General features: G+C 36.8%; 2 protein-coding genes across 4 annotated transcripts; one reads left to right on the plus strand and one right to left on the minus strand.

The window, feature by feature from the left end:
• Nucleotides 1-11,781, plus strand: slc22a13b (solute carrier family 22 member 13b). Its single transcript, XM_051098683.1, has 10 exons — nucleotides 1-699; nucleotides 3,321-3,424; nucleotides 3,588-3,742; nucleotides 4,630-4,798; nucleotides 5,202-5,322; nucleotides 6,778-6,872; nucleotides 7,152-7,366; nucleotides 9,966-10,074; nucleotides 10,166-10,375; nucleotides 10,455-11,781. Exons 1-10 carry the CDS (start codon nucleotides 325-327, stop codon nucleotides 10,528-10,530), a joined length of 1,629 nt encoding a protein of 542 aa, XP_050954640.1. The 5' UTR covers nucleotides 1-324; the 3' UTR covers nucleotides 10,531-11,781.
• Nucleotides 11,764-27,673, minus strand: LOC127156011 (xin actin-binding repeat-containing protein 1). Of its 3 annotated transcripts, XM_051098682.1 has the most exons (9): nucleotides 27,550-27,673; nucleotides 26,885-27,044; nucleotides 25,389-25,449; nucleotides 24,634-25,008; nucleotides 24,476-24,560; nucleotides 19,708-19,853; nucleotides 19,364-19,411; nucleotides 12,476-12,606; nucleotides 11,764-12,153 (listed from the first exon to the last, which is right to left on the minus strand). In XM_051098682.1, the coding sequence occupies exons 2-9, from the start codon at nucleotides 27,031-27,033 to the stop codon at nucleotides 12,003-12,005; spliced, it is 1,146 nt and encodes a 381-aa protein (XP_050954639.1). In that variant the 5' UTR covers nucleotides 27,034-27,044; nucleotides 27,550-27,673; the 3' UTR covers nucleotides 11,764-12,002. The 3 variants fall into 3 exon arrangements, with proteins under 3 accessions (XP_050954639.1, XP_050954636.1, XP_050954638.1); XM_051098679.1 differs by lacking the exons at nucleotides 11,764-12,153; nucleotides 12,476-12,606 and adding an exon at nucleotides 14,384-18,745; XM_051098681.1 differs by lacking the exons at nucleotides 11,764-12,153; nucleotides 12,476-12,606; nucleotides 24,476-24,560; ... (2 more) ...; nucleotides 26,885-27,044; nucleotides 27,550-27,673 and adding exons at nucleotides 14,384-18,745; nucleotides 22,283-22,626.

Consider the following 27,673-nt stretch of genomic DNA (forward strand, 5'->3'; position numbering starts at 1 on the left):
ACTGTATTACCCTGATCCAAAGTCCCTCACACACACACACACACACACACACACACACACAAAACACGGCTGGAACTCCTCTGAAAACTAGAAACACCTTATTAACTTACTTTTAAATATTTACACTCATGATTTACTATTATTTTAAAATCATCTTATCGGTGTGAAAAAAAAAAAAAAAACGTGCTTTATCTTTGTCAACAGATAAGAGTACGTGCAGATAGGCTGAACCTGTGACACGTTTAAAAATTAATTTCAGTCCGCAAAGGTGAACCGCAGGTGTTTTAAGTGTGAGCCGCCGCTGATGGTCGCCCAGTGATCATCATGATAGACTTCGCGCAGATCCTGTCGTCTGTCGGCGAGTTTGGGGCGTTTCAGAAGCGCTTGTTGGTGGCGGTATGTCTCCCCAACATCTTCACAGCGTTTCACATGTTCAGTCAGGTCTTCACCGCCATCAACTTCCCACACAACTGCAACAGCAGCTGGATCTTAGAGCGAGCTCCTAACCTGACAGAAGAGAAGCAGCTGAACCTCACCATCCCTCTGGACAGTAATGGACAGTTTGAGAGCTGTGAGATGTTCACACCTGTTGATCTTGATCTTGAGGTTATTGAAGCTTACGGAATAAACACGACGACATCATGTAGTGATGGATGGGTTTATAACGCACCAGAAGGCAGCAGCACTCTTACAACTGAGGTAATCAACTTTTCTTAATGATATAGCCGATCATTATTTTATTAGAGTTTGTTTATTTGCTTATTTAACTTTGTGAAGATATGCCTTTTAATGCTCCGGTTAATCTTTTTCTATTTTTTCCCTACGCTTTATGTAAAATGTGTTGATTTTGTTTTTAATTTAAAACTATATACTTCAAAAAGCAAACGTTTGAAATATTTTCTCTCAGTAATTTCTAGTCACAAGCGGTTAAAGTTCATTTAGTGCAGAGCGTCTTTTGGCGCCTCTAGTGAAGTTTGCTGAATGTCAGCTAAACATCTTTGATGTTTAAACCTATAAAAACACCGATGAAACTTGATAAATAATAACAGTTCTTATGTTTTATCTACCTTTTAATGTAAAAGTGTACATTTTACGGGTCTGGCTTCTGCTTTCATCTGTATCCAGCTGTTTTTGGATGTACAAATCAGCTCGTTTTGCTGCTTGATACTGCAAATTGGTGTGTATTACCATATTATTTTAACGTATTATCTTAACCCTTTAACTGTCACCCCTCATTTTTTAAAATAGGCATGAAAGTGCACTATCCAAACTTAAATTGTTGTAATTCATGAACACGTTGGAATACAGATTTTTTTTGAAAAAAACAATACATTATTAATAAGTTATAGAAGTTTAAATTTACTAAAAAGAAAATGCACTGTACCATTTTTGCATTTTTCTGTCACAAAAGTTGTATTTTATTTTATCAAAAATACATATTTTACATAACAGTTTGGATAAAAAGTTTGGATTCTAAAAGACTGTAAGGCATTTTGTAATATGACACTTGATACCGCCGCTAAGGGGGAGGAGACCGCCAAAAGATTTTACAGTACTATTTCCATGGTAACACAATGTCTGATTTCAAAATGGTTTTCATAGGATGATTTTTGGGCTTCTAAGCTTTCAAATGATATAGAATTTATGATGATTACTGATATATTTGATACAGAAAAAAGACAACAAAAAAAAGAGCGCCAAGCGTCCCACAGGTGGGATGGTGACAGTTAAAGGGTTAATTTTGAACACGCTACTCTGTAGTGCAAACAGCTTTACCGTTTACTGCATGTTCTCCTTAAAGGAGAAGTCCACTTCCGAAACAAAGATTCACATCTAATGTACTCACCCCCTTGTCATCCAAGATGTTCATGTCTTTCTTTCTTCAGTCCTAAAGTAATTATGTTTTTTGAGGAAAACATTTCTGAATTTTTCTACATGTAATGGACTGATATGGTGCCCCTATTTTGAACTTCCAAAATGCAGTTTAAATGCGTCCTCAAACGATCCCAAATGCGATCCCAGTTGAGAAAGAAGGGTCTTATCTAGCGAAACGATTGGTTATTTTCATTAAAAAAAATACAATTTAAACACTTTTTAATCTCAAATGCTCATCTTGCCTTTCTCTCCATGAACTCTGTGTATTCTGGCTCAAGACAGTTAGGGGATGTCGAAAAACTCCAATCATATTTTCTTCCTCAACTTCAAAAATCATTTCAAAATCATCCTACATCGCTGTAGAAGTACCGACCCAGTCTTTGCAACGTGAACATGCAAAGAAGATCAAAAACCCTTAATAAAAAAGGTAAAACAGCAATATAGGGCGATTTTGAAGTTGAGGGAGAACTTGAGATGGGAGTTTTTGACATACCCTAACTGTCACGAACCGGAAAAAAACAGTTTAGGCAGAGTGAGACAAGTTGAGCGTTTGGCATTAAAAAGTATAGAAATTGTATTTTTTATTTAAATAACTGATTGTTATGCTACATAAGACCCTTCTTTTTCGGCTGGGATCATTTACAACCGCATCTGGGATCGTTTGAAGCTGCATTTAAAATGCATTTTGGAAGTTCAAAATCGGGGCACCACAGCAGTCCATTATATGAAGAAAAATGCTGAAATGTTTTCCTCAAAAAACAATTTCTTTATGACTGAAGAAAGAAAGACATGAACATCTTGGATGACAAGGGGGTGAGTAAATTATTTGTAAATTGTTGTTCTGGAAGTGGACTTCTCCTTTAATGAGCTGGAAGTCTCGCCCATATCTGTACATTCTCAGGCAAAGACTATTTTTATTTGAGTGTGTATTTTACGATATAACTTGTAATCCAATTTTTGTGATTAAGAAAATGTTTGAAAGAGCTTTTGAAATGTACAGTATTTTTGCAATACGTACTAAAATGCATAGGCTTCCTAACGGTAAACCGAATTTTGACTTCCCGTGACGCTTTATGAATAAATATTTTTTATGTCATCTATGATCATTACATTGTTAGCATATAAGCAAATACTAAATTATATAATGCACAACATTGATCATAATGATGGTATTTGGTTAATGTGTGCTTTTTTCCTGGACAATTATATAAAGTTTATAAAATTTTAAAGTTGAAGACTTGTATGTGTAATGTATGCGTTTTTGTATAGTAATTGACTTTAGTATAGTATAGAATCCTACCCTTTTTATAATGTGCGTGACTTTGAAAGTTTTATAAACTGTAACTCTTCTGTATAAACTGTAAATCTTACCTACATATCTTTTTTTCATTTACATTATTTGTTTGTTGTCTGTTATCATGTTTTCTTCTCCTGTCTTATCATAGTTTAACCTGGTGTGTGAAAATAAGATTTATAGTGAGGCATCTCAGTCCGTCTACATGGCTGGTCTTCTTATCGGAGCCCTACTGTTTGGGCCAATGGCAGACAAGTATGTGTAGAGTACAATCTCTGATCAACATAAGAATCATACTATACACAGTGATTATTTTGGAGTTTTTCCAAAAACGAAACACTCAGAGTGTTCAGTTTGTTTTTAAAACCCATCACTAGTTTTTATGTCAGTGGTTTCATAACTGATTTTTTTGCCACAGGTATGGCCGGAGGTTTGTCTTGCTGCTTTCCTTGTTCCTGCAGTTTGTGTTTGGGGTGGCAGTCGCATTTGCTCCCAACATCTTTGTCTACATGGCTCTCCGCTTTGTGGTCGGCACCACAATATCAGGGCTCTCTATGAACACGTTTGTTTTGGGTAACACATGACTCCTTCTAATAGCAGTACTTTTAAAAGTGCAAAATTTTGTTTAGATTTTTAGACTACACTGCTGTTCAAAAGTTTGAGATCTTGTAATGTTTTTTAAAGAATTCTCTTATGCTCATCAAGGCTGCATTTATTGATAAACAATTCAGAAAAAAACTTTTCATCAGCCATTACTCCAGTCTTGAGTGTCACATGATCCTTCAGAAATCATTCTAACATGCTGATTTATTATTAGAATAATCTATGTTGGCAATAGTTGTGCTGCCAAATATTTTTTGGCAACCTTGAGAGTCTTTGCTGTCACTTCTTACCAATTTAACACATCATTGCTGAATAAAAGTATTAATTTGTTTAAAAAAAAAAGAAAAAAAAGGAAAACAGTAGTGTATATTGTTGGAAAATATTTCTATTTTATATAAACACTGTTCTTTTTTAGCTTTTTATTCATCAAAGAATCCTGAAAAAACTATCACAGGTTCCAAAAAAATATGCAGCACAACTGTTTCCAATGATAATAAATCGGCATATTTATGATTTCTGAAGGATCATGTGACACTGAATAGTGGAGCAATTATGCTGCAAATTCAGCTTTGCATCACACTAATAATGTATATTAAAACAGAAAAAAAGCATTATTTTACATTATAATAATAATTCACAATTTTTGATCAAATAAATGCAGCCTTGATGAGCATAAGAAAAAATCTTACTGGTCCCAAACTTTTGAACGGCGGTGTACATGTAGAAAGAGTACATGCTTTAAACCAATTTACTGTAAAATAGTATATACTGTAAAAATAAATTACTTTTAAAATAGCATATACCACCTGTTTGAGATCTCACCAGGTGATTTTCATGGTATCTTAAATGTGTATTAGGCACCGAGTGGTGTGGTTCAGCCAAACGGGCCCTTTTTACCATATTGTCACACTGCTTTTATGCGATTGGTCTGATGCTGCTGTCTGGAGTGGCCTTTGGGATTCGAAACTGGAGGATTTTACAGCTGGTTCTGTCAGCACCAGTTGGGCTTTTCTGCATCTATTACTGGTGAGTGTTATTCTGTATCAGTGATTCCCAAAATTTGATTTGCATGGTCAATGGTCACATAACAGACATCTAAATAAAAGTATAAAAATAAAATATTTTACCTTGTTGTTACCTTGTCATTTGATTGCTTTTATATAAAAAAGTCTCTCTCTCTCTCAGTTCTGTCTGGTTCTCAAATCTGATAATAGTGCGATAATTTGGGCGTCCACCGTGACACTCGAAAAAAAACAGACCTGGCTAGAATAAGCGGAGTGATACAAAATTGTGAAAGGCCGTTCCTGTAGCGATACCAGTACAATAGCTCACGGTACTCAACCAATCAGAATTAAGAACCAGAACGAACTGTTGTATATATTATAATGATTTTATAATGATTTCTGATAGTTGTCTATGTATTTGGCAGGATTCTCCCTGAATCTGCTCGATGGCTTCTGACTCAGGGCAAGCAAGAAAGGGCCAAGAAAGAGATATTGAAAGCTGCCCAAATCAACGGCACGAAGGTGCCAGAAAATCTTCTTGACAAGGTGACCTTTTTCTCTATGCCAATCTTTATCTCGTCTAAGAGAAGAATTAAAGGAATAGTTAACCCAAAAATTAAAATTTGCTGAAAGTTACTTTGCCTCAGTCTCTCCAGATTTGGAGACATTACATCACTTACTCACCATTGGATCCTCTGCAGTGAATGGGTGCCATCAGAATCTCATATTTTAGCAACAAAGTTGAAGCAACAAGTTTCAAGTTAAAAACGTATTGATGGATTTTTCCTTACAAACACGCAGCTTTTTGCTTTTCAAGACACTAAAAGCAAGTTTACTTTGAGAATAAAAATTTCCTGATAATTTACTCACCCCCATGTCATCCAAGATGTTCATAACTTTCTTTCTTCAGTCGCAAAGAAATTGTTTTTTGAGGAAAACATTCCAGGATTTTTCTCCATATAGTGGACTTAAATGGTGGCAAACAGGTTGAAGGTCCAAATTGCAGGGCTCTACACGATCCCAGCCAAGGAATAAGGGTCATTTAAAAAAATTGGTCATTTAAAAAAAAAAAAAAAAAAAAAAAAATTAAATACTTTTTAACCACAAATGCTCATCTTGCACTAGCTCTGTGATACGCCTGCGTGTCTTCACACATCACGTTGGAAAAGTTACACGTGGTTAGTTCATCTGTGTACTTTATTTTAAAAAGGTAGGGTGAAAAACTCTTTCCCCCCCAACTTCAAAATTGTCCAAAATCGTTGTTTTACCTTTTTTTTGTAAAGGGCGTTTGACTTTCTTTGCACATTCGCTTTGTAAACACTGGGTTGGTGCTTCACATCACCCACATCACATGTGACCTTTCCAATGTGATTACGTAATGCATGAAGTCAACTAGTGCAAGATAAGCATTTGTGGGTAAAAAGTATATAAATTTGTATTTTTCTTAGAAAATGACTGATTGTTTCGCTAGATAAGACCCTTATTCCTCAGCTGGGATTGTGTAGAGCCCTTTGAAGCTGCATTTAAACTACAGTTTGGACTTTCAACCCATTGGCCACGACTGAAGTTCACTATATGGAGAAAAATCCTGGATTGTTTTCCTCAAAACCTAAATTTCTTTTCAACTGAAGAAAGATAGACATGACCATCTTGGATGACATGGGAGTGAGTAAATTATCAGGAAATTTTCATGGACTGGAGATGTGTGGATTACTTGTGGATTATTGTGATGTTTTTAATCAGATGTTTGGACTCTCATTCTGACGGCACCCATTCACTGCAGAAGATCCATTGGTGAGCAAGTGATGTAATGCTAAATTTCTCCAAATCTGTTTCAAGGAAGAAACAAACTGATCTACATCTTGGCCTGAGAGTGAGAACAATTTTTAGCAAATTTTCCTTTTTGGGTAAAAAACTGCAAAAGATCAAAATCAAACATATTCTTGAATCAGAAGTAATTTCTTTAAAATGATCAATTAACATGAAGGGATGCCTTATCAGATGGAAGCAGAGAACAAACCTAAAACAAGCAACATGCTAGACCTGTTTCGAGTGCGTTACCTGAGAAAGAGAGTTCTCATCATGTGCTATATGTGGTGAGTTACACCAGCATTTTCCATATCTATTAAAAATCCAAAATGACGTAAAGAAAAAACAACTCCATACCTTTGATGCTTTATCAAAGTTTACCATTCAGGAGTTTGTATGTGGGTAAAGCTCTTTAAAGTCTACTAGTTTGCAATAAATACAATGTAATAAGTTATACAGCAGAATAAAATATTAACAATTATCATGGAGAATTGAAGAATCTTCTAATGTGATTAAAAAGGCAGTTTAAAAGGCATATTTTCATGTGTGTATTTATGCTATCATAGGTTTGTGATATCCCTGGTTTACTATGGTGTCAGCTTGAACGTGGGGAACTTCGGCCTGGACATTTACCTGACTCAACTCATCTTTGGCATTGCAGAGCTTCCCGCCAGGCTGTCCTGCTTTCCTCTCATTCAGCGCTTCGGAAGAAGGATTTCCCAGAGCGCAGTGCTGCTTCTTGGAGGAACTGCCTGCCTGATTATTCCTGCTATACCAGCGAGTGAGGAACTTCAGTCTTATTTTATACACTAGATGGTTTTTATCCCATTTGACAAACATATTTTGCTACATCTAACATGTTTAAATAGATTATATTTATTTAGAATAATCAATCTACATACAGTTACCATAAAAAGTATTCATACACTTAAAGAGGACATCGGATACCCATTTTCCACAAGTCAGTATGATTCTTTAGGGTCTTCATGAAATGTCTGCAACACACTTTGATTAAAATTCCTCAATGGTTGTGTAAAACGACACCCTTTTTACCTTGTCAAAAATGCTCTGTTCACGGTGACCTGTTTCAGTGCGTGTTTCTTTAAATGCTAATGAGCTACTGCTCACCCTGCCGTTCTCTTCCGTTTTTTGTGTGTTCAGCGTCGCGTTACCATCAAAAAACTAATCCACTGTGTACTCCGTGGCTCTGATGTCAGTAGAAAATGAAGACTCTTAAGTTCACTTTTACATTCAAATACAAAACACCTGCGATGTTTACAAGACATTGTTGTCGCTACAGCTGCTCAAGTGCAGAGAAAATTGCAGACAGGAAATATGCTAATACGCAACCATCCATCAGCGGTTGTGGGCGGGGCTTGACAATATGACATCATACTGCTCAGAAAATCAAAATGCTTTAGAATTGAGACTGTTTAGGTTTTTGAGGATTTAAAAAAAAAAGAGTAAATGGATTTTTATCATTGTAGGGTGGTTGTGTCCCCTTTACACCACACCTAAAAATGTATAGTTAACATTCGGGATGTGCGCGCATCTTGGTTGCAGAAAACCTGGGAGAGATAGCCTTTACAGCTAGAGAATTAGACGGATATGGTACAAAATAGTTAGATTTAAAAAGAATATAGATTATATTGATTAGATGTCAATTTCAAAATGTTATCCGCATATTACAAGAGCTTGTCACCCAGCGATAAGCACTGTTATTCAACGAAATTGCCGTTAGATAGTGGGATAGTCTTACAGATCCGAAATAGGGATTATGTTTTTGTGGGCAGTTCAAATAGCAGTCTATGGAGCCATGGAATATAAGAATTAAAAAAATTATACATTTGATTTTATATTTCAAAATTCTGACTTTAATTCTCACAATTCCAAGATTATATCTCACATTTCTAATAAGGAAAAACAACTCGTCATTCTCTCTTTTCCCTAGTTTATATCCCACACTTTTGCCATTTTTCCCTTCAGAATGAACAAGCTCACTAGTTTTGAGTTAAATTGAGTTATAAAGTCCAAATTAGGAGACATAAACTTTTTTTTGCAAGGAAATAAAAGCCAGAATTGTGAGATAAAAATACATGTAAAACGTAAAATGTGAATAGTAATAGGTTTAAAGGAGAAGTCCACTTCCAGAACAACAATTTACAAATAATTTACTCACCCCCTTGTCATCCAAGATGTTCATGTCTTTCTGTCTTCAGTCGTAAAGAAATTATGGTTTATGAGGAAAGCATTTCAGGATTTTTCTCCATATTGTGGACTTCACTGGGGGGCAAAACGATTGGTCATTTTTTTCGTAAAATAAAAATTTGTATACTTTTTAAGCACAAAAGCTTGTGTAGAACTAGCTCTAGGATGCATGTCCACGACGCTACGAATCACGTCTAAGTTCATCATCTGTGTACTCCGGCTCAAAAAGGTAGAGTATGGCCAAAAACTCATTTTATTTTCTCGTACAACTTCAGAATCGTCCAACATCGTCCAACAATACCTTTTTGTTTGTAAACAGCGTTTGACTTACTTGCACTTTCTTAGTCTTGGCGCGTTCGCTTTGTAAAAACTGGGTCTGTAGTTCCGCCTACGTTCCGTGTGACCTTTTGACGTGATTCAATAGTACGTAGCGTTGTGGACGCGCATCCCAGAGCTAGTGCTACACGAGATTTTGTGCTTAAAAGTATACACATTTTTATTTTCTGAAAAAAATTACAGATCGTCTCGCTAGATAAGACCCTTCTTCCTCGGCTGGGATTGTTTAGAGCTTTTGGAAGCTGCATTTAAACTACATTTTGGAAGTTCAAAATCGGGGGCACCACTGAAGTCCATTATATGCAGAAAAATCCTGAAATGTTTTCCTCAAAAACCATCATTTCTTCACGACTGAATACAGAAAGACATGAACGCTTTGGATGACACAGGGGTGAGTAAATCATTTGTAAATTGTTGTTCTGGAAGTGGACTTCTTCTTTAAATAATATTTCATGCTGTAACTGTAGGACTAATACAATACATCCCCTATGAACAGCATATGTGAATATTATGTAGACCTATTGTTTAAATTAAATTTATGCTTTAAAAATAGTTTTTATTCATAGTATGTTCATTTAAACATCTGCATTTAGCTTCAAAAGGTGTCTTTGATGACAGTATTCTATAAAAATTATTTGCACTCTGATTTTGACATCAAAAGGCACATGTTTTTTTCCCCTCTTATTCTATGTATTTTACTCATTTACTTCCATTGTTACCAGTGTTTTTCTGCAACCACTATGCACACACAGCTGCAAGTCTCCAAATTGGTCTATATGTTTATCATGTTTTAACCAAATGGTTACATTTTCATCTGTTTTTTTTTTTTTTCCCAGACTATCCTGTGATTGTGACTGTGATCGCAGTGATTGGGAAGTTCTCCCTCGCTGCCTCTTTCAGCATAGTGTATGTTTACACTGCTGAGCTCTATCCAACGGTTGTGAGGTACTGTACATTATGTTCTGAATCGGTACAAACTCTCAATTTTAAATTATAGATCCTAAACAAGCTCTTGTTCTTAACCTCAATCATACAGACAAAACGGAGTTGGACTGAATTCCATGTGTGCGCGTGTAGCTGGTATTCTGGCTCCTCTGATTGGCTTGTTGGACGTGTATCATCATGCTATTCCAATGGTCATATACGGCTCTTTTCCATTTCTGGGAGGAGCGCTGACGTTTCTGCTCCCAGAGACACTAAACATGGAACTACAGGACCACGCTGAGGACCCCGAGGATGACAGCAAGTGCGTTTATATCTCGATTTTCTTTATATTAGTGGAAAGGTACTTTTTTTTTTTTATTTTCTAAATTCTCTATTTACAGGGGAGCAGAGAAAGCCATCTATGAAAACGCACTGAATCAGGAGCAGGAAATGGTTGTCAGGAGCACAAAATTATGAGATTTTTATTGCTATTTAAAAAATTTGTAGATTTTTATTAGTATTTGTGAATGAGGAAAATAAGACAGAGGTTTGTTTACTTTTCAAAAGTGACATGTTTGTAAAGTTTTGATTAAAATGAATTTGTACTTTTTTATCATTTCAATTTGAAAAAAAAGTAAAAGTCTGTGATCAAAAATGTGCAGTAGTGTTTTTCTTCAGTGCTTTTCTGGTGCTACATAAAACCTGGATCAACTAGAAAGTCTTTAATGAAGCCAAAATTGATTTATTTATTAATTTTAGTAATTGAAACAATGAAATGGCATCTCAAAGCTATGTACAAATCTTCATATTTGATTTTATTCCTGACATCTATTAAGATCATTAATATCAACCAGTATTACAGCTATAAAACACATTTTCATCAAGCTCAAACATACACCACCAGTCAACCGTTTTTGAACAGTAAGATTTTTATTTTTTTCTGCTCACCAACAGTAAAATGTAAAAATATTTTAACTATTTAAAATAACTGTTTTCTGTTTGAATATATTTTAAAATGTAATTTATTCCTGTGATCAAAACTAAATTTTCAGCATCATTACTTCAGTTTTCAGTGTCACATGATCCTTCAGAAATCATTCTAATATGCTGATTTGCTGTTTAGGAACATTTATTATTAGTAGTAGTAGTAATAATAATATATAAAACAGTTGAGCAAAATTTTTCAGGATTCTTTGATGAAAAGAAAGATACAAAAATCAGCGTTTATTTGAAATAAAAACCTGTTGTAACATTATACACTATATTATTCAAAATCTTTGAGTCAGTATTTTTATTATGATTATTATTATTATTCTTATTGGTAAATAAATTATAGAAATTAATACTTTTATTTAGCAAGGATGCTTTAAATTGATCAAAAGTCATAATAAAGACATTTATAATGTTACCAAGATTTCTATTTCAGATAAATGCTGTTCTTCTGAACTTTCTATTCATCAAAAAAACCTGGAAAAATTCTACTCAGCTGTTTTTAACATAATAACAATAATTAATGTGTTTTGAGCAGCAAATCAGAATATTAGAATGATTTCTGAAGGATCGTGTGACTGAAGATGCTAAAAACAGCTTTGAAATCACAGTATTTATTTTTAAAATATGTTTAAATAGAAAACAGTTATTTTAAATGGTAAAAATATTTCAGAATTGTACTGTTTTTGCTGTACTTTGGATCAAATAAATGCAAAAAAAAAAAAAAAAAAAATTGTACCGTTCAAAAACTTTTGGCCGGTAGTGTAACAACATAAACTTTTTAGAATATATGGAGTGATACTGATTTATGTGAAATCATGTTATTATAAATCCTTATATTTGATTTAAACGTGTTAAAGCACAAAGACCAGAAAATCATATTTGCCTACATCAGACCATCTGTTAGTTATGGCTACGGCTCATATCAAGGTTATGGCTCATATACTTGTTCAGTAGCTCTAAATGATCTTTGTGTCATTCCTCTGTATCCAACGATCTTTATGCTGCTGACGGCCGAAGCCCTGGTCATAGTTGCCCGCCCTTCTGAAAAGCTGCTGATAGTGGAAAACACAGTAGAACTCCCCATTGAGAGGCGCGTAGCCTTGAAGACTAAAACCAAGCAAAACATCTTTTAGCATGTTTATTGCTTCTGATCTCTTGGCTATAAAAAACCACATTAATATGAAAGCATATTTGTAGATTAACAGTTTTAAGCAACAGCTGCAATGTCAGCAAAGTACTTTAACAGCTTAGAAGGCAAAGTCTGAAAGCTGGTGCAGAACTGCAACTTCAGCACTTCCGATTTAATGATTTGCTGTGCGTTATGTGGCAAAGTGTTTTCACTAATTTAGAATCATAAATGTAATGTGTTCTAAATTTTTATGTTTCAGTGTTGTTCACTGGCTTTTATTATTATCAGAAATATTCTTACCTCAGTTTCTTTTTGCAGTGCTTGCAGCAGAAACAGGTTTTGTGAAAAATTAGTTTATCCGCTGCCATTCTTTCCATTGGGTAAACTGGTTTCAGACAGGCTGAGCATGTTTCCTGAGCTGCTGGCTGAAACTATAGTCACATAAAAGCGTTAACGTAAGACTTGGGGTCAGAAGTTGGCTTTTAATTCACTTAAAGGAGAAGTCCACTTCCAGAACAACATTTACAGATAATGTACTCACCCCCTTGTCATCCAAGATGCTCATGTCTTTCTTTCTTCAGTCGTAAAGAAATGATGTTTCTTGAGGAAAACATTTCAGGATTTTTCTCCATATAATGGACTGATATGGTGCCCCGAGTTTGAACTTCCTAAATGCAGTTTAAATGGAGCTTCATAAGATCCCAGCCGAGGAAGAAGGGTCTTATTTAGCGTAACGATCGGTTATTTTCATTAAAAACCTTAGAAGTCCACAATATGGAGAAAATTCCTAAAATGATTTCCTCAAAAAACAATTTCTTTACGACTGAAGAAAGAAAGACATGAACATCTTGGATGACAAGGGGGTGAGTACATTATCTGTAAATTTTTGTTCTGGAAGTGAACTAATTCTTTAACATAGATCAAATAGTTAAATAGATTTAAAATCATGTATAAAGCATGGAAATGATGATTATTAAAAACAGGATTATACAGTGGAAATCAAAATTAGGGAACGATCTATAAATACTTGAGTTTTTTCTGAAATATGGTTAATCGCTCAAAATTTGAAGGAATGTTAGCTGTAGGTACGGTATACCACTGTTCTACGAACATGTTTGACAGAATATCCAAGGGATTTCAACAAAAACCTTTATTTTGTGGAAAACACAATGATCAGAATTAGAGAACAGTAACCACTGTAGCACGAAACAAGATTCCGACTAAAATTTTGGAGGGTTAAAGCTGTTAGATATTAGTAGGAAGTGTACAGGCCCTTGCTTTGAATGACTTTAGCACAAATGCAGCCGCAGGACATCACTAGTTTCTCACACTACGCTGGTGTGATCTTGGTCCACTCTTCTTCCAATCTCTTCCATAGTTCGGTAACTGTAGTGGGTTTCTTAGCCAAGGATTTAGATCAGGATTCTGGGATAGCCATTTCATTATTTCAGTGTTTTTAGCTTCAAGGAACTGCTTTACCTATTTTGCAGTATGACGGGGGAATTGTCTTGCATGAAAATTGCAGGCTTATGATGCTCGCAGGCAAGGACCTGCATGTTGCTGAACGAGGTTCTGCCATGTATCTGTATAAAAGGGCCAACTCCTGCTTTGGTCACTGCAGAAGGTGCTTTCAGTCCAACTTCCTCTTAAACATGCAGAGACAGATCCTTACACTGTTCAGCACTGAACTGGCAAGCAATTCCAGCTGCAGTGTTGAACCGATTCCCCATCGAGAGTCTCCGCATTATCCTGTCTTCTTGTGCACTTGTCGTACGTGGACAACCAGCCATTCTGAGATACTTGAATAAACTAGTGTCATTGTAGACCTATAATATTCAAGAAATCACTGATTTGGAATGACCAACTTATCTTGCGATGACTGAAAGAGTCATCACTTTAACCTTCATCTGGACAACCTCCTGTCGCAGCGTTTCAGTCACATTAGAGTGGCCCGCCATCTTGCAATCTCAGTGAAAATTAAAGGAATGCTGCCAGTTAAATACTATATATAATTTGTTATATGAAAATTCATATAATGTGATTTGTATGAAACTGTCCAAGTTGTATGAAAAAAGTATGACGGGTCCATCCCTATAAACCTACCCAATCAGTGGGGTGTACGCAAATATGTACTAACAAATGTAACAAATCAAAATGTTAACTGAACTTTTAGAAACATGACTGCTTACTGAACTTTAGAATTTGACATGACACGTTTCTATTATTTTTATTGACAAATATGGCAGAAATTCAAATTATATTGTATTCACAAAAATATTAGGACATGTTTATTGCATGACTGTAACACACTAAGGAAAACATAGTTTTAAAAAATATTAATTCACAAAACGTAAACTGAAATACTAATAAAGAGAAATAGGAATAGTGAAGTAACCTTCAAAAGATAACCAAGCAAAAAAAGTACAAAAATGCATTGGCTGTTACATTATTAGATCTCGCAATTACGTGACAACCAAAACCGAAATAAATTTCGAAATCAATTTACAGTGGGGGACGGTCTTCTCTAATAAAAGGTGTGTTGATTCTTGGGTACGTGACAATTTCTGACATGGCTGGACTGCTCACAGTGAGCTTTTTAGAAGTTGTCCTAGTTTCAGGTTGGGTTGTCACAACCGTGGAGGTTTTCGAGGAGTAGAACTTGTTGCCGAAGCTGTCCATCCTTTCATAATTCTCGCTGATGGTTTTTGTTCCAATGACTCTCTCTCCTTCAGGCCTCGTTTGCACTTCCAACACACTGACCTGTCGCCGTGGATTCGCAGGGCTCGAGGACGGCGCTTTTGTGACAGAACATTGCCTGCGGTCTGAAGGCACACTACAGCAGCACTGGAGCTTGGGCTCTTCTTTTGGTTCTTCTTTCTGAGGCGACTCTGAAGGCTTCCTCGCTGCAGACTGAATGGAAATAAACGAAGGAGATGCCGGTGAGGCTGACCTCTGTTTGTTTGTGGGAATAAAAAGCTCTGGCCTTGCTGACTGTTCAGAAACCCTCTTACCAATCTGATTTAGAGCCTTGGGTGATTTGCTTGACCCAATGCTGATTTTCCTGATATTACCTGAGGGAGGTGAACCTTGTACGGCCACCATGGACTCCCTGAAGAGACCGGAGAGTCCTACAATGTCAGAGTCCGATTTCAGAGTTGATACTGAGTAAAGAGCCTTTTTAATGGCCTCCTCTATATCCATGAGTCTTGCAAGAGTTTGGTCTTTTAAACGAATTATCTCTGCACCAGCTTTCTCCAGGTCTCCAAAAGCCACCTCCATGGATGTCATCATCTCAGGTTCACTTGGCGCTCCGATATGTTCCAGCGTGACTATTTTCGGCTTGATTTTCTTCTCCCGAGGCACGACCCAATCAGGTACACTCTCGAAAATGTTTTTAAGTGAGCCCACGTCTACTTTGTTGTTGTCTTCTTCGATTTCCTCCACTTTGGAGAGTATGTTTTTCAGTTCCTCTTGCTTTTTCAGCTTGTCAAAGATCTCTATGACCGCTGGCACGTTTCCTTTCATGATTTCATCCATGTGCACCGAGAGCCTCTGCCTTCGCTCATCTTCAGTCTCTCTTCTAATTTTCTTTTCCCGTCTGACCACTCCACTAATTTGTTGATCATCACTTTTTTCATTTTCATGAGGAGCAGTGATTCCCTGTGCTGTTTCAGTTTCCAAAGTGGTAGAGCTGCTATTGGTGTTATCTGTCTTCACATTTTCTTTTGCCATTTTGATTCTTTTAGGTTTTACAGGAGGCACTGAACCACTCGGCTTCACCCTGAAGTTTTGAAGAGTAGCATGAAATCCTGTGGAAGATTCACTGACCACACTTTCTGGGGAGCTCTTTGGAGTTTCTTCAACAAACTCTACATCATTTAACTTTTTATCTTCAGGACTTTCAGTGTTGCTCGCTGATGTATCACTAGGCTCGTGTTCACTGGCATCAGTATGCTGTACAGTTTTGCAGAGTGCATCTTCATGAGACTTCATAAGAGTTGAAGATTGTTTAACCTGCTCAGTTGGTGGTTTTGAAGAAGTACCTGGGACTTGCCATTTGTTGAGACGTTCTGCATCAGTTTCAGAACTAAATGGGTTTGCCTTCATTTTTAAATGATCTGGTTTAGGTGGCAGAGCTGGTTTGGGTCCAATAGGAGTTTTATGACTTTTAGCAGGTGTTTCTACAGAGAGAGGCAAGGGAGAACATGTCACTGGTTTGTTTTCAAATGGCTTTGTAACAGTTCCCTCAGGTGATTTTACAGCCTCCTTTTCAACTTGAGGCACAGGAGAAGATGTTCCTGACTTATTTTCTTCAGTCCTATCACTTGGCTGGTTCATCTGATTCATCATCACTTCACCCGTCTTTTTGTGTCCTTTACCAGAATTCCTATAAATCATTGCAGCTTTAAAATCACCCTTTGTGACATTAAAGTTGGACTTTCCCAAGGAATCAAGAGCTGCCTGTATGCTACCTTTCATGGCATCCTCCTTACTTTCTTCTTCCGGTTCAGTTTTGGAAAACTGTGAGAGCTCTTCACTCTGACTTACATTATCATTGGTTTTCACATGTGTAAACTCATGGGTCATTGAATCAGAGTCACAGATTTGTTGGGTTTGGTTTGTTTGGGTAGCATATTTTGCTTGCACACTCTGCTGAATAGCTTTTGCCTCCATGGTTGCCTGTTGAAGATTCATAATGGCTGTTTGTAGATTCACCAACTCATCATCTTCAACAACGTCAACTAGCTCAGCTTGAAGAACGACTCCATCCATAATACCCTGCTTTTGGAGACCTCTTTCTTTTTTCAGATTGTCACCTACGTCAGGACAATGTTCAGCTTGGTTTGTTGTTTCTGCATGATTTTTCTCATTATTTACCGAACTTTCTTTAGGTGACACTTCTGACTTGTTTTCATCCGACTGCAGGCTGAAGCTTGTATCATCTATATCGGTAGCCAAAAGGGCTTTGATCTCACTGGTTTTCTTTGATTCCTTGGTAGATGCTCCTATATCTACATCTGATGGTGTTTCCTGCAGGCATTTTAGTTGATCAAGGTCTCCTTTCTCAGTGCAGCTCTGGAATAGCTGCAGATTATTACTAGCTTTGTTCGTATCTACTACTGAAGAACTTTCTGGTGAACTAATATCTGCCTTCAGATCACATTTTTCAGACTCAAGGCTTGAGGGAATGGATCTAAAACCAATTTTACCAAACTCCACTGAGCCTGTACTGGCTTCGCTGTGGATAAACAGAGCATAAACTGTTATCTCTCTCATTCCTGCTCTTCCATCTTGTATTAAGACTCCTTTCCTGAGGGACTTCTCTTGACTGAGTAGATCTTCAGTAATCTGCACCACATTGGCAGTTCTGCACTCTTTATCGTGAGTGAATGGAAGTTGGTGAATTGGGACGTCGACTTTCTGAATCTCCACATTGCCCTGATTATCCTCTTTTAGGTATGTCACAGTTGGGTTTAAGTTTGTTCCTGTTAGCATCTGAAGCATGATGTTCTTGATGCTTCCAGTCACTATCTCCTCATCATGAATTTCTGGTCTTGCATCTTCTTGAATTAAATTATATCTTGCTTTCTTCACATGGCCAGTTTCACTGGCTTCAAGGATGGTTCCATCAGAATGCACAATACTGAAGTTGCATAAAGAAACTAAAGTTTCTTGTGTGTTCTCCAGGATGGTTTCTGATTCTTCCTTGGTTTGCTGATTGATCTTATCAAGTGGAGTTGATTCAAACATCTGAGCTCGGTTTCGTACATTTGCCTTCAGCAGTTCTTGTTCTTGGCTGAAGTTGTCATTTGTTGGAAAGATGTTTTCCATATCATGTGATACTGTTTCGAAGACCTGTTTAGCTTTAGATATACTTACAAACAACTCATTTGTGTCAATTAATTCACTGGTTAGCCCATTATGGTGAATGTCTGTTGCTTCCTTTCGATCACTCTCAGAATTACTCTTTGGTTTCTGCTCCAATCGACTTGTATCCTCACAAGCAATGTGTTTCCTTGGACAGGGTTTTTGAGTATCCATCGAGTGAGTTTCAAACATTCTACGCGTGGCTTTTACATCCACCTTGATGTTCTGCTCTGATGTCACTTCCTCTGATTGGTTGAGTTGAGGTTTGTTGTCTTCGTTGTAGGAGTTAGACTGAGGTTGTTCAAACATACACACAGTTCTCTTGATGTCGCCCTCTTGAAACTCCATTTTCTTCTGTAGTTGTTGATCATGGATATCCACTGAATTGACTTCATGGTTTTCAAACATCCAGCACCTGGACTGGACCTCACTCTGGTATCCAGTGTCTGGATCCGTGTTAAGAATATCAGCCAGCTCCTCCTCTACCAAACTGTCTACGTTTTTCAACTCAGGATAAGTGTGTTTTAGCAGTCGTCTAAGCTCGCATTTCTGTCGGCGTTGGTGCAGTATGGACATTGCTTCTCTTGTAGGGGGTGGTGATGTAAAGGGTCGTTCATGTTCATCAGGATTGGTTTCCAAATGGTGTGTCGGCACATTTGATTCAGGTGGACGTGCAATGCTGTTTTGTGCACCTTCAGCCATCTAAAAAAAAGAAGAATGACCACATTAGATTATTGTAACTAATATGTAAGCCTATTATTTAAAATGGTTATGATTAATTTTGAACAAACATAAATGGTTAAGAAGTTAAACATACCTGTTGAACTTTAAGGAAGCCAAACCGCATGCCAAAGAAAACCAGTGTTTTGTGCCAAAAGTTTCTAATAGTTAATCATATCACCAATCTGAATACAGGCAGTTGAGAATTATAACTTATGTTAGTTTTGTAAATATGAGCGCGAAGACTGGCGAAAACACCCACAATGATTATGTTTTGTCCTGCAAATGAGTATCACACACTGTAAATTATATTTTCTATGTTATTGTTTTATTTCACACATGAGAGCTAAGGGTTCACAACCAGACATTGTTATTTATTTGAGTATGTAATTACAGACAGACAAGCTGCTAATGTTTTAGAGCACTAAAGGCTTAGAATAAGATGCATAATATGATATCAACTTAATTTTAAATAAATCACAATATTCACATGCGGGGGTGATGTTTGCTAGTGGTTAATCTGTACTCTAAATCAAATGAAGAAGCCAAAATAAGTTTTACCACTGGATTGAAGCATATATTTGAATCTAATTTTCTTACCTTAAATCCGTTTGGCCTTTTTCCAGTTGGAGAAGTGAGATTCTGGTCCTAGAACAAATAAAAATCAAGGAAATTACAAATATGTCTGAGCTTATATGATCAAAAAGTAACCAGGAACTGTTTTTATTAAGTTGAAAAATGTATTGGCATGTACAGACACTCATGCTTTTTGAACTTGTAGCTAGAACCATGACATAAACTGAAAATATTTTTCAGCAGCTGTTACATGCATTTTATTTAGCAGCATTTTCTTCTTCCAGCCTGCTTTAGTGTCTCTTATCCCCCCCTGGCCCCAAAGGTCACCACATGTATCATGAGGAATAAAAGTAGCTACAAGTACTAACTGGTTTCGAGAGGTTTCCCGCAGGTTCTGCAGCTGCCACTTTTGACAAATATAGTGCAGACAGTGCTTTGACGGAAATAGAGGGTTTCTCCAATTCGTTGAGAGCAGAGTTATCTCTGAAGTCGGCGACTGACCTTCTTTTATCCTCTGTAACACAGCAGAAAGATCGGAATCATGATACGGTTATTGTGACTCAAACTTTGACTCCTAATTTCCTGAAAAAAAGGAATGAAATCAAGGTCAACATCTGTGCTTTTACAAACAAGACCCACGACGCACACATCAGGGGGCATGCGATTTGTCAGGGATATTGTTTGTTAGTTTTGCAAAGGACTTTATATGTGACCCAGCAAGCTTTCAACAGGGCTTTTGATGTCTCTTATGTAATATGTAGTAAAAAAAAACCATGAAAGATTTATGTTGTTTAAAAAATGCACATCGTTTAATACGTATTTTGGACTATGGGGGGGCGGCATTATTTCGATTACTTGAAATGGTTGCACTCGATAAGCTACTGGCGCTACCTTGTTGCTATTTTAACCGCAGCACAAACCGGAATACACTTTTTCCAAGAATAACTTGGAAAAAACAATACTGATATGATGCCACATTGTTGGCTGTAATTTTCAGTCAAAGGGCAACAAGAAAAGCGATGTAGGTCTTCACTGCTTTATAAGAGATGCCTGTGGATGAATAAAACGTCCTAAAGACCCACATCTTTGTTCTCTCCACCTCAACCTTGATGACTTTGAGGCTTTTAGTAGATCACAGCTACTGAAATAGCTTACAGATGGCAGAGACAAGAAATGCTAGATGCCATCCTGGCAGGATGTAAACATGCCGACGCTTGTCATGACGCCACAGCCACTGAAGGAGTGTCTCAACGTGGATTTCACTCGATATCTGGGGCGTTCAGACTCCTTGTGGGGAAAAATTGAAGGTACGGCAATTGGTTTAAGCTTACGCTCATATCCACTGCCACCTGTAAGCTCTTTCAGTAGCTGTGGTCTTTTTATCAGTATTTTAGTTGTGTATTCTGAGTTGTGTTACTAAAAATAGCAAGAGGTAGGGTCAGTAGCTCACTGAGTGCAACCATTTCACGTCATCGAAATCCAAAAATATGTATAAAACGATGTGGATTTTTTAAATAACGTAAAACGTTCATGTTTTTTTTTTTTTTTTTTTACTACATATTTCAGTAAGAGACATCATTTATGTCATATTAAGTCTTCATACCCCGGGCTGCCTTTAACTGTAAATTATGATGGTGCACAGTCAAATCAAGCCATCTCCATTCAAAATCTTGCATACCATCATCATACTAAAACTTTAAAAATAATTGTACAATCAGCTTCACATAATGTATAATGAATTGTGCCTAATATTTAATAGACTACCATAATTTATTGAGTTTCTACACACCCAGAGACACTCTTATCTAGACCTTAATATATAAAAAGCAGTGTTTTCTTAATAACAATTTATAATGATTTTAATTTTTCTAACACTAACAAACATCATTACCCTTTTCATTGCGTAACAGACCATTCATGTATTACACTTGAAAAATAGAAAATGAAAATTCAGACCTCTGCTTTTTGAAAACCTTACCATTAATTCACTGATTTTTACACCGAACTGTTAATCTCATGCTTGCATTAAGGCTTTTATTTGTTATTAATGTTAAATCCATTTTGTAAGTGTTTTCTTGTTGAAATGGTGATGGTTATTGCTCTGTCCGCTCTCATTAAGGTAATGTGGACAGCTGCTATAAATGCAAGTCATCAGTGTAGTGTGCAAAGTGTGCTCAGAAACTAGGCTGGAAAACATCTGACTCTCCGTGACACAGATACCAATGGGATTTCCATTCGCAAACCAAGAACCAGCACACAGCTTGCTTGAATGAGCAGAAGGGTACAGACTAATAATCAGTTTCAAGGGGCAAAATACTGCCTTGCTTCAAGCCTGTGAAATAAATTGTGATTAACTGTAACTGTATTTTAGTATCTGAATATCTTGCAGGCACTCAAACTCATCTGATTGACTTACAGTGCATCTATTTTTTTTTATTGTAGTAAAACATTTACTTGGACAGTGCATCTGCATTAAATCATCCTGCTAATCATCTGATCTTGGCATCACAATGATTATGGGATTGTGTTGGTTCCATAATCATTGTTTAAATGACCATGTTCTGCTGTTTAGTTTGCCACAAAAGCACACTCCAAAGCTATTCATTAACAAAACATGGTAGATTTTCTTTAAAACTAGCAAAAGAAAGCAAAGTGTCCGAACAGACATCCTCTTTAACGAAATTCACAGTGTTAATGAGTTGAAAATTAACAAATGATTATTTATTTGCTGGTTGCCAATGTTGCAACCACAGTAAAATGTTATGGCTAAGCTTTTTTGCAGCCTGTTTTTAAACATAAATTAATAATCAAATTCTGGAAATCCCAAATCCCTGGTCACACAACAGTGGTCTTCTGTAACAGACATGTTTTGGGAAATCCTCTTTAGCGCACACACTATTTAATGCGGTATAACGTTTTAAAAATGTGTAAACATAAACTCACCATTCAGCGCTCTTTCTCTTTGCTCATAAGCTTAACTCAAATCCCTCTGAATTACTTTGTTACTTTGTTCAATAATGATCCTTTGACTGGTTTGTGGCCATGTGTGTCCTCTGAGTGTGTCAGCAAGCCTGTGGCCGTTTCATTGCTGGTAACAGCTGACCCTGTCCGGCTCCCATGGAGGGATAAGTGCCAGCCAGCTATTTTAGGAGCTATTCTGCTATTCTGCTATTGCTACACCAGGCTGAGTCAATCACTTGTTGAGATACATACATACTTTTCCAGTCTGCCTCAACCCAGCACTCAGAAAAGACTAAAATAAGCATGTTATTTTCATCTCACATCATTGTGAGCAGTTGTTGCTCCTGCTGTGATGTTATCTGGCGTTACAGTTTGGAAACCTCTCACATGTGGCCCAAGTTATATCATGAACGTCGTATTAGAAAATAACGTGTATTTTCTATATTACGCTGGTGGTTTGATATGACTGTGTTTGCAATGTTATGTGCTTTGTGTCTTGCGTGATCTTGTATATAGTTTGCTCTTGACATTTAGGTCACATGATAGTCTGTCAGCATGTGAAATTTAACCTTGAACTAGAATCGTTTACTGAGGTATAAGCATTGCTCATAATTTGGGTTAAGGTGTTGAACAATCCCCAAACCTTACTTAAACTGGGCGCTTAACTTGTCATGTACTATTTGGGGTATGGAAATTACCTCAAATCCTGCATCTAGATGTTTTAAGATATAAAACATTTATCTTTTTTCATTGTTATGTTGCGGCCTTACTTTAAATTACTTTTTATCCCACATCAATCTATACTCCATACACCATATTTTTAAAAAAAATAAAAAACTTAAATGATTCCATTGCATAAGTATTCATACCCTTATGGCTTTCATATTGCTTATAGATGTTATTACACTTCGAGTAAAGTTAACCTGTGTTAGATTTTATTGAATGGGAGTGATTTAGAAAGGCACACACGTCTTAATAAAAGGTCTAACAGCTGAAAATGCATATCAGTGCAAAACCAAACCAAGCTTAGAATCAGGATTGCCTCAAGTCACACATCTGGGGAAGAGTTCAGAAAAAAAATCTGCTGCATTGCAGGTTCACAGAAGCACTAAGTCTCCGTTACCCCTAATTGAAGATGTTAGAAACAACCAGGACTCTTCCTAGAGCTGGCCTCCTGGCCAACCTGAGCAACTGATGGAGAGGGGCTTTGGTTAGAGTGGTGACCAAGAACCTGATGGTTGAGCTCTAGTTGAGCTCCATAATCATACACAGAGATAGGAGAAACCTATAGAAGGACAAACATCACTGCAACACTCTTTTTGGTGGCAAAACTCCATCCTCTCTTCAGTGAAGACACATGAAAATTCACTTGGAATTTGCAAAAAAAGCACCTGAAGAACTCTCAGATTGTAAGAAACAAGATAGTCTGGTCTGATGAACCTCAATTACAAGCATCATGATTGGTGGAAACCACGCACTGCTCATCACCTGCAAAGTACAGCCTCATGCTGTAAGGCTGTTTTTCAGCAGCAGGGACTGAAGGACTCGTCAGAGTAGATATAAAGCTCCAATGCAGCAAAATATTGAGATAACCTTAATGAAAACCCAGAACCTCAGACTGGGCAGAAGGTTCACCTTCTAACAGGACAGCAAGAGTGGGTTATAGACAACTCTGTGAATGTCCTTGAATGGCCCAGCCAGAGCCTGGGCTTGAACCCTATAAAATATTTCTGGAAAAACGTGAAAAGCTGACAGAGCTTAAGAGGTGCGGAGGAAAATGGCAGATAATTGCCAAATGCTGATGTGCAAAGCTTGTCGCATCATACCCAAAAAGACTTGAGGCAGTAAAGGTGCTTCAACAAAGTGAATACTTACAGTATGCAATGTACTTATTTCAGTTTTTTTAATTTTATAAAATTTGCAAAGTTGTCACAAATCAGTTTTTTGCTTTGTCATTATGGAGACTGATGTGGGAAAAAGTTAATTAAAGCAATTTAACATAAGGCTGCAACATAAAATGTGAAAAAAAATGAAGAGGTAGGAATACTTTTGCAAGGCACTGTATATATCCCATAATGCAAACACCCTAACAATCACCCAGAACACCCTGGCATCATGGGACAGACTCATTTTATATTCATAAAATGTAAAAGATCAAGCTATGTATATACTCACCCTCTAAAAAGGATATTTTTTCACTACAAATGCCAGAAATGGTCTTTCTTCTTTCAGATCGTGTTATCTCCTTTGTTCTTGCACTCTGAAAGGGTAATTATATCATGAGTAAATACAAATAACTCAAATGCACATCTTTGTAAGGTCCAACGGCTTACCTTTGTAATCACTTGAACCTCTTCATTTTCTTTCTCTTGTTCACTGTGGTTGTTATTAACCTCTGCCTCTACTTGTTGCTTTGCATCTTCAGCATCCTTGTTTTTGGCAAGAACAGTGTTATTGGCTTTCTCAGCGCTCACTGATTCAAGTGGCGTCTTGCTCTTCTTGGACTCAGGCTGGGTGGTGACCTTTGACTCAAAAAGCGCCCTGAGTGCTGTGGTGCCTGTAGGTCTATTTCGAGGGAGGCTCTCCATAGACTTACTGCGAGAGAGAGGAGAGACCCTGGACCTCTCTTTGACCTCAGTCTTCTTCACTATTGTCTCAACTCTGCTCTCATTCTCGCTGAGAGGAATTGGTGTGACCTGCATGTTGAGCTGGAGGAAATAAATTAGAAAACACGTGTCAGTTGCGTTGCTGCCTATGAAGGGTCAGAAAGCTCTCGGATTTCATCAAAAATATCTTGATTTGTGTTTTGCAGATGAACAAAGGTCTTATAGGTTTTAAACGACATGAGGGTAATTATTGACAGAATTTTTTTTTTTTTTTTTGGGGGTAAACTATCCCTTTAATACTGAAGATCTTTGGTTTCAATTTACTAAGGTGAAAAATGGCACCCGCATTGCTATTAATGTCAGTCATTACTGGGATCCCAGAATATCATGAATGACCAATCAGAATCAAGCATTTCAGATAGCTGTATAATAACATTAAATAATCTAATAGATCTAATAGATGTGAGGTGTAGTGTTTTTACCTCATGTTTGATATCCACTGAATTAACTTCTTTGGTTTTTCTGTCAGGAGAGTTTTGGTACCTGGTGGTGGTGAAGACATGATGTTCAGAAGGAATGATAAAGTCATGTATTTCAAATTTATATTGTAAGTGAGCACATCATGAATACTTTTTCCAAACGGGGTTTTTGGCTTATCCTGAATCACTGCGGTAGCCCTATATTAAGATTTTATATTCAGACTATTTTAGACTTGTTCTTGTAGGAACCGCTGCGGAGTACCCCAGTACCTGCGTAATTCGTCAAAGACATAAACAGAGAAAAGTAACGCCAGCTAGAATGCTCTTCCGCAAGATACATGCAGTTCTGTTTATTAACCACTAGAGTGCCAAAACTTATGGACTTCAGCTTTAAATAATCTGTTCAGTAAACAGAATTGCTAGTTTTACTTTCTGTTTAAAGGCATAATTTACAATTTTATCATAAAGTTACATATTAACATCAAGTCTATTAAGAGAGAAGAAACTTCCACTGTATGAAAAATCTAAAAAAACTATGGATGTCAGTTAGGGAAAGCAACTATTTAGTTGCCAACATTTTTCAAAATATCTTCTTTTGCGTTCAACAGAAGAAACTCAAACAAGTTTGGAACAACTTGAGGGGTCAATAAATGAAGATAGAAGTTTCATTTTTGGGTGAACTATCTCTTTAAGAGTTTATTACCAAGCAACTCTCAGTATGGATGACTCACACTTAATATTTTGTCTCTCAAAATCCTTTCGTCGTTTTTTTCTGTGGAACACATAGGAGATCTCTAACTGAAAGTCTAGGCTGCTTGTTTTCATACAGTGGATGTGAATGCTAACCAAATGTCAAGTAAGAATCTGTTCCTCAAAGTTATTGTATTGTATTACAACGCCTGGAATATGTGTGACCCTGGACTACAAAACCAGTCGTAAGTAGCATGGGCATACTTGCAGCAATAGCCAACAATACATTGTATGGGTCGAAATTATCGATTTTTCTTTTATGCCAAAAATCTGTAGGATATTAAGTAAAGATCATGTTCCATGAACATATTTTGTACATTTTCTTTTAAAACTTAATTTCTGTATCAAAACATAATTTTTGTTTAGTAATATGCATTGCTAAGAATTTCATTTGGACAACTTTAAAGGCAATTTTCTCCGTTTTTTGCACCCCCAGGCTCCAGATTTTCAAATAGTTGTATCTCGGCCAAATATTGTCCTATTCTAACATTAATGGAAAGCTTATTTATTCAGCTTTTAGATGATATATAAATCTCAATTTTAAAAATGTACCTTTTTGACTGGTTTTTGGTCCAGGGTCACACATGTACTGAATGAATCTTACAGACTTCCATCATATGAAAGCAGCTCAGACATTCTTACAGATGGTACAGGTTTGGGCCATCATAAGGATAAGTAAATGATGGCATTGCATTTATTTATTTGTGAGCTACTGCATGCTTTGAAAGAAAGAAGAACATCTCTCTCACTGTGACACAAGCTGAGAGACAGACTTCCTCCTGTCTCTAAGTCCAGCTTCAGTCCAGTGATCGGTGGAAACACTTCTGAGAGACTGAGCCCTCCGCAAGCTGCTCTTCACTTCCATTTCCTCTTCCTCACCTAATACTCTGTCCTTCATCACAGCCCAACCTACACACAAATCACATGGTGCTTGTCAGAGAGCACATTCAGTCACATGGTGTGGTCTTACATTTTTAAAGCGGTAATGAGAAAAGCATTTAAACTGCATGTTTAAAATGTGGATTTTTATATTATGCTTATTTATTTTTGCAGTTTTCATGTTTAACTTTAAAATTACATGCACAGGAAATGTAAGACGAAATGCGTACTTTGTTTTTAAATTATACAGAAAATAACATCTTTGATTAACTGACCCATGGCACATCACTCATATTAATCATTACCATTGTTGATAATATGTCAGGTGTCATCTTTTAACTGATAATTAACCATCTCTCATTTACCAAACACTTTTAAAGCACTGCTATGCATTTAACAAACATTAGTCCTAAATAGTCCTAATCATAAATTCATTTTAAGTTACTGTTACAAATGTTCTGTTTTTACACAAGTTTCAGACACAAGTTTTAAATATATATACACATGAAACGGTTAAAATAAGTGAATATTTTACCTCTGAAAAGTGTTGCTCACTCCATTCACAGATGCCTTCTCTGTGCATCACGCGGGAAGCTCTTTGTGCAGAATCTGTGTGCAAAGTCCAGGTGTTTTATTATACCTGAAACTGGGAAAACTGC

The sequence above is a fragment of the Labeo rohita genome, chromosome 24 (genome assembly GCF_022985175.1).
Source record: "Labeo rohita strain BAU-BD-2019 chromosome 24, IGBB_LRoh.1.0, whole genome shotgun sequence".
In the NCBI taxonomy this organism is placed as follows: Eukaryota; Metazoa; Chordata; class Actinopteri; order Cypriniformes; family Cyprinidae; genus Labeo; species Labeo rohita.

Bases quoted from the DNA above. Each gene is read 5' to 3' on its own strand.
- slc22a13b (XM_051098683.1), top strand. From the start codon at position 325: ATGATAGACTTCGCGCAGATCCTGTCGTCTGTCGGCGAGTTTGGGGCG. The intron at 700-3,320 runs GTAATCAACTTT...GTCTTATCATAG, and splicing joins GCAGCACTCTTACAACTGAG to TTTAACCTGGTGTGTGAAAA. The intron at 4,799-5,201 runs GTGAGTGTTATT...TGTATTTGGCAG, and splicing joins CTTTTCTGCATCTATTACTG to GATTCTCCCTGAATCTGCTC.
- LOC127156011 (XM_051098679.1), bottom strand. From the start codon at position 27,033: ATGAAGGACAGAGTATTAGGTGAGGAAGAGGAAATGGAAGTGAAGAGC. The intron at 25,009-25,388 runs GTAAAAACACTA...TATTTCCTCCAG, and splicing joins CAGTGGATATCAAACATGAG to CTCAACATGCAGGTCACACC. The intron at 24,561-24,633 runs GTAAGCCGTTGG...TTACCCTTTCAG, and splicing joins AGGTTCAAGTGATTACAAAG to AGTGCAAGAACAAAGGAGAT.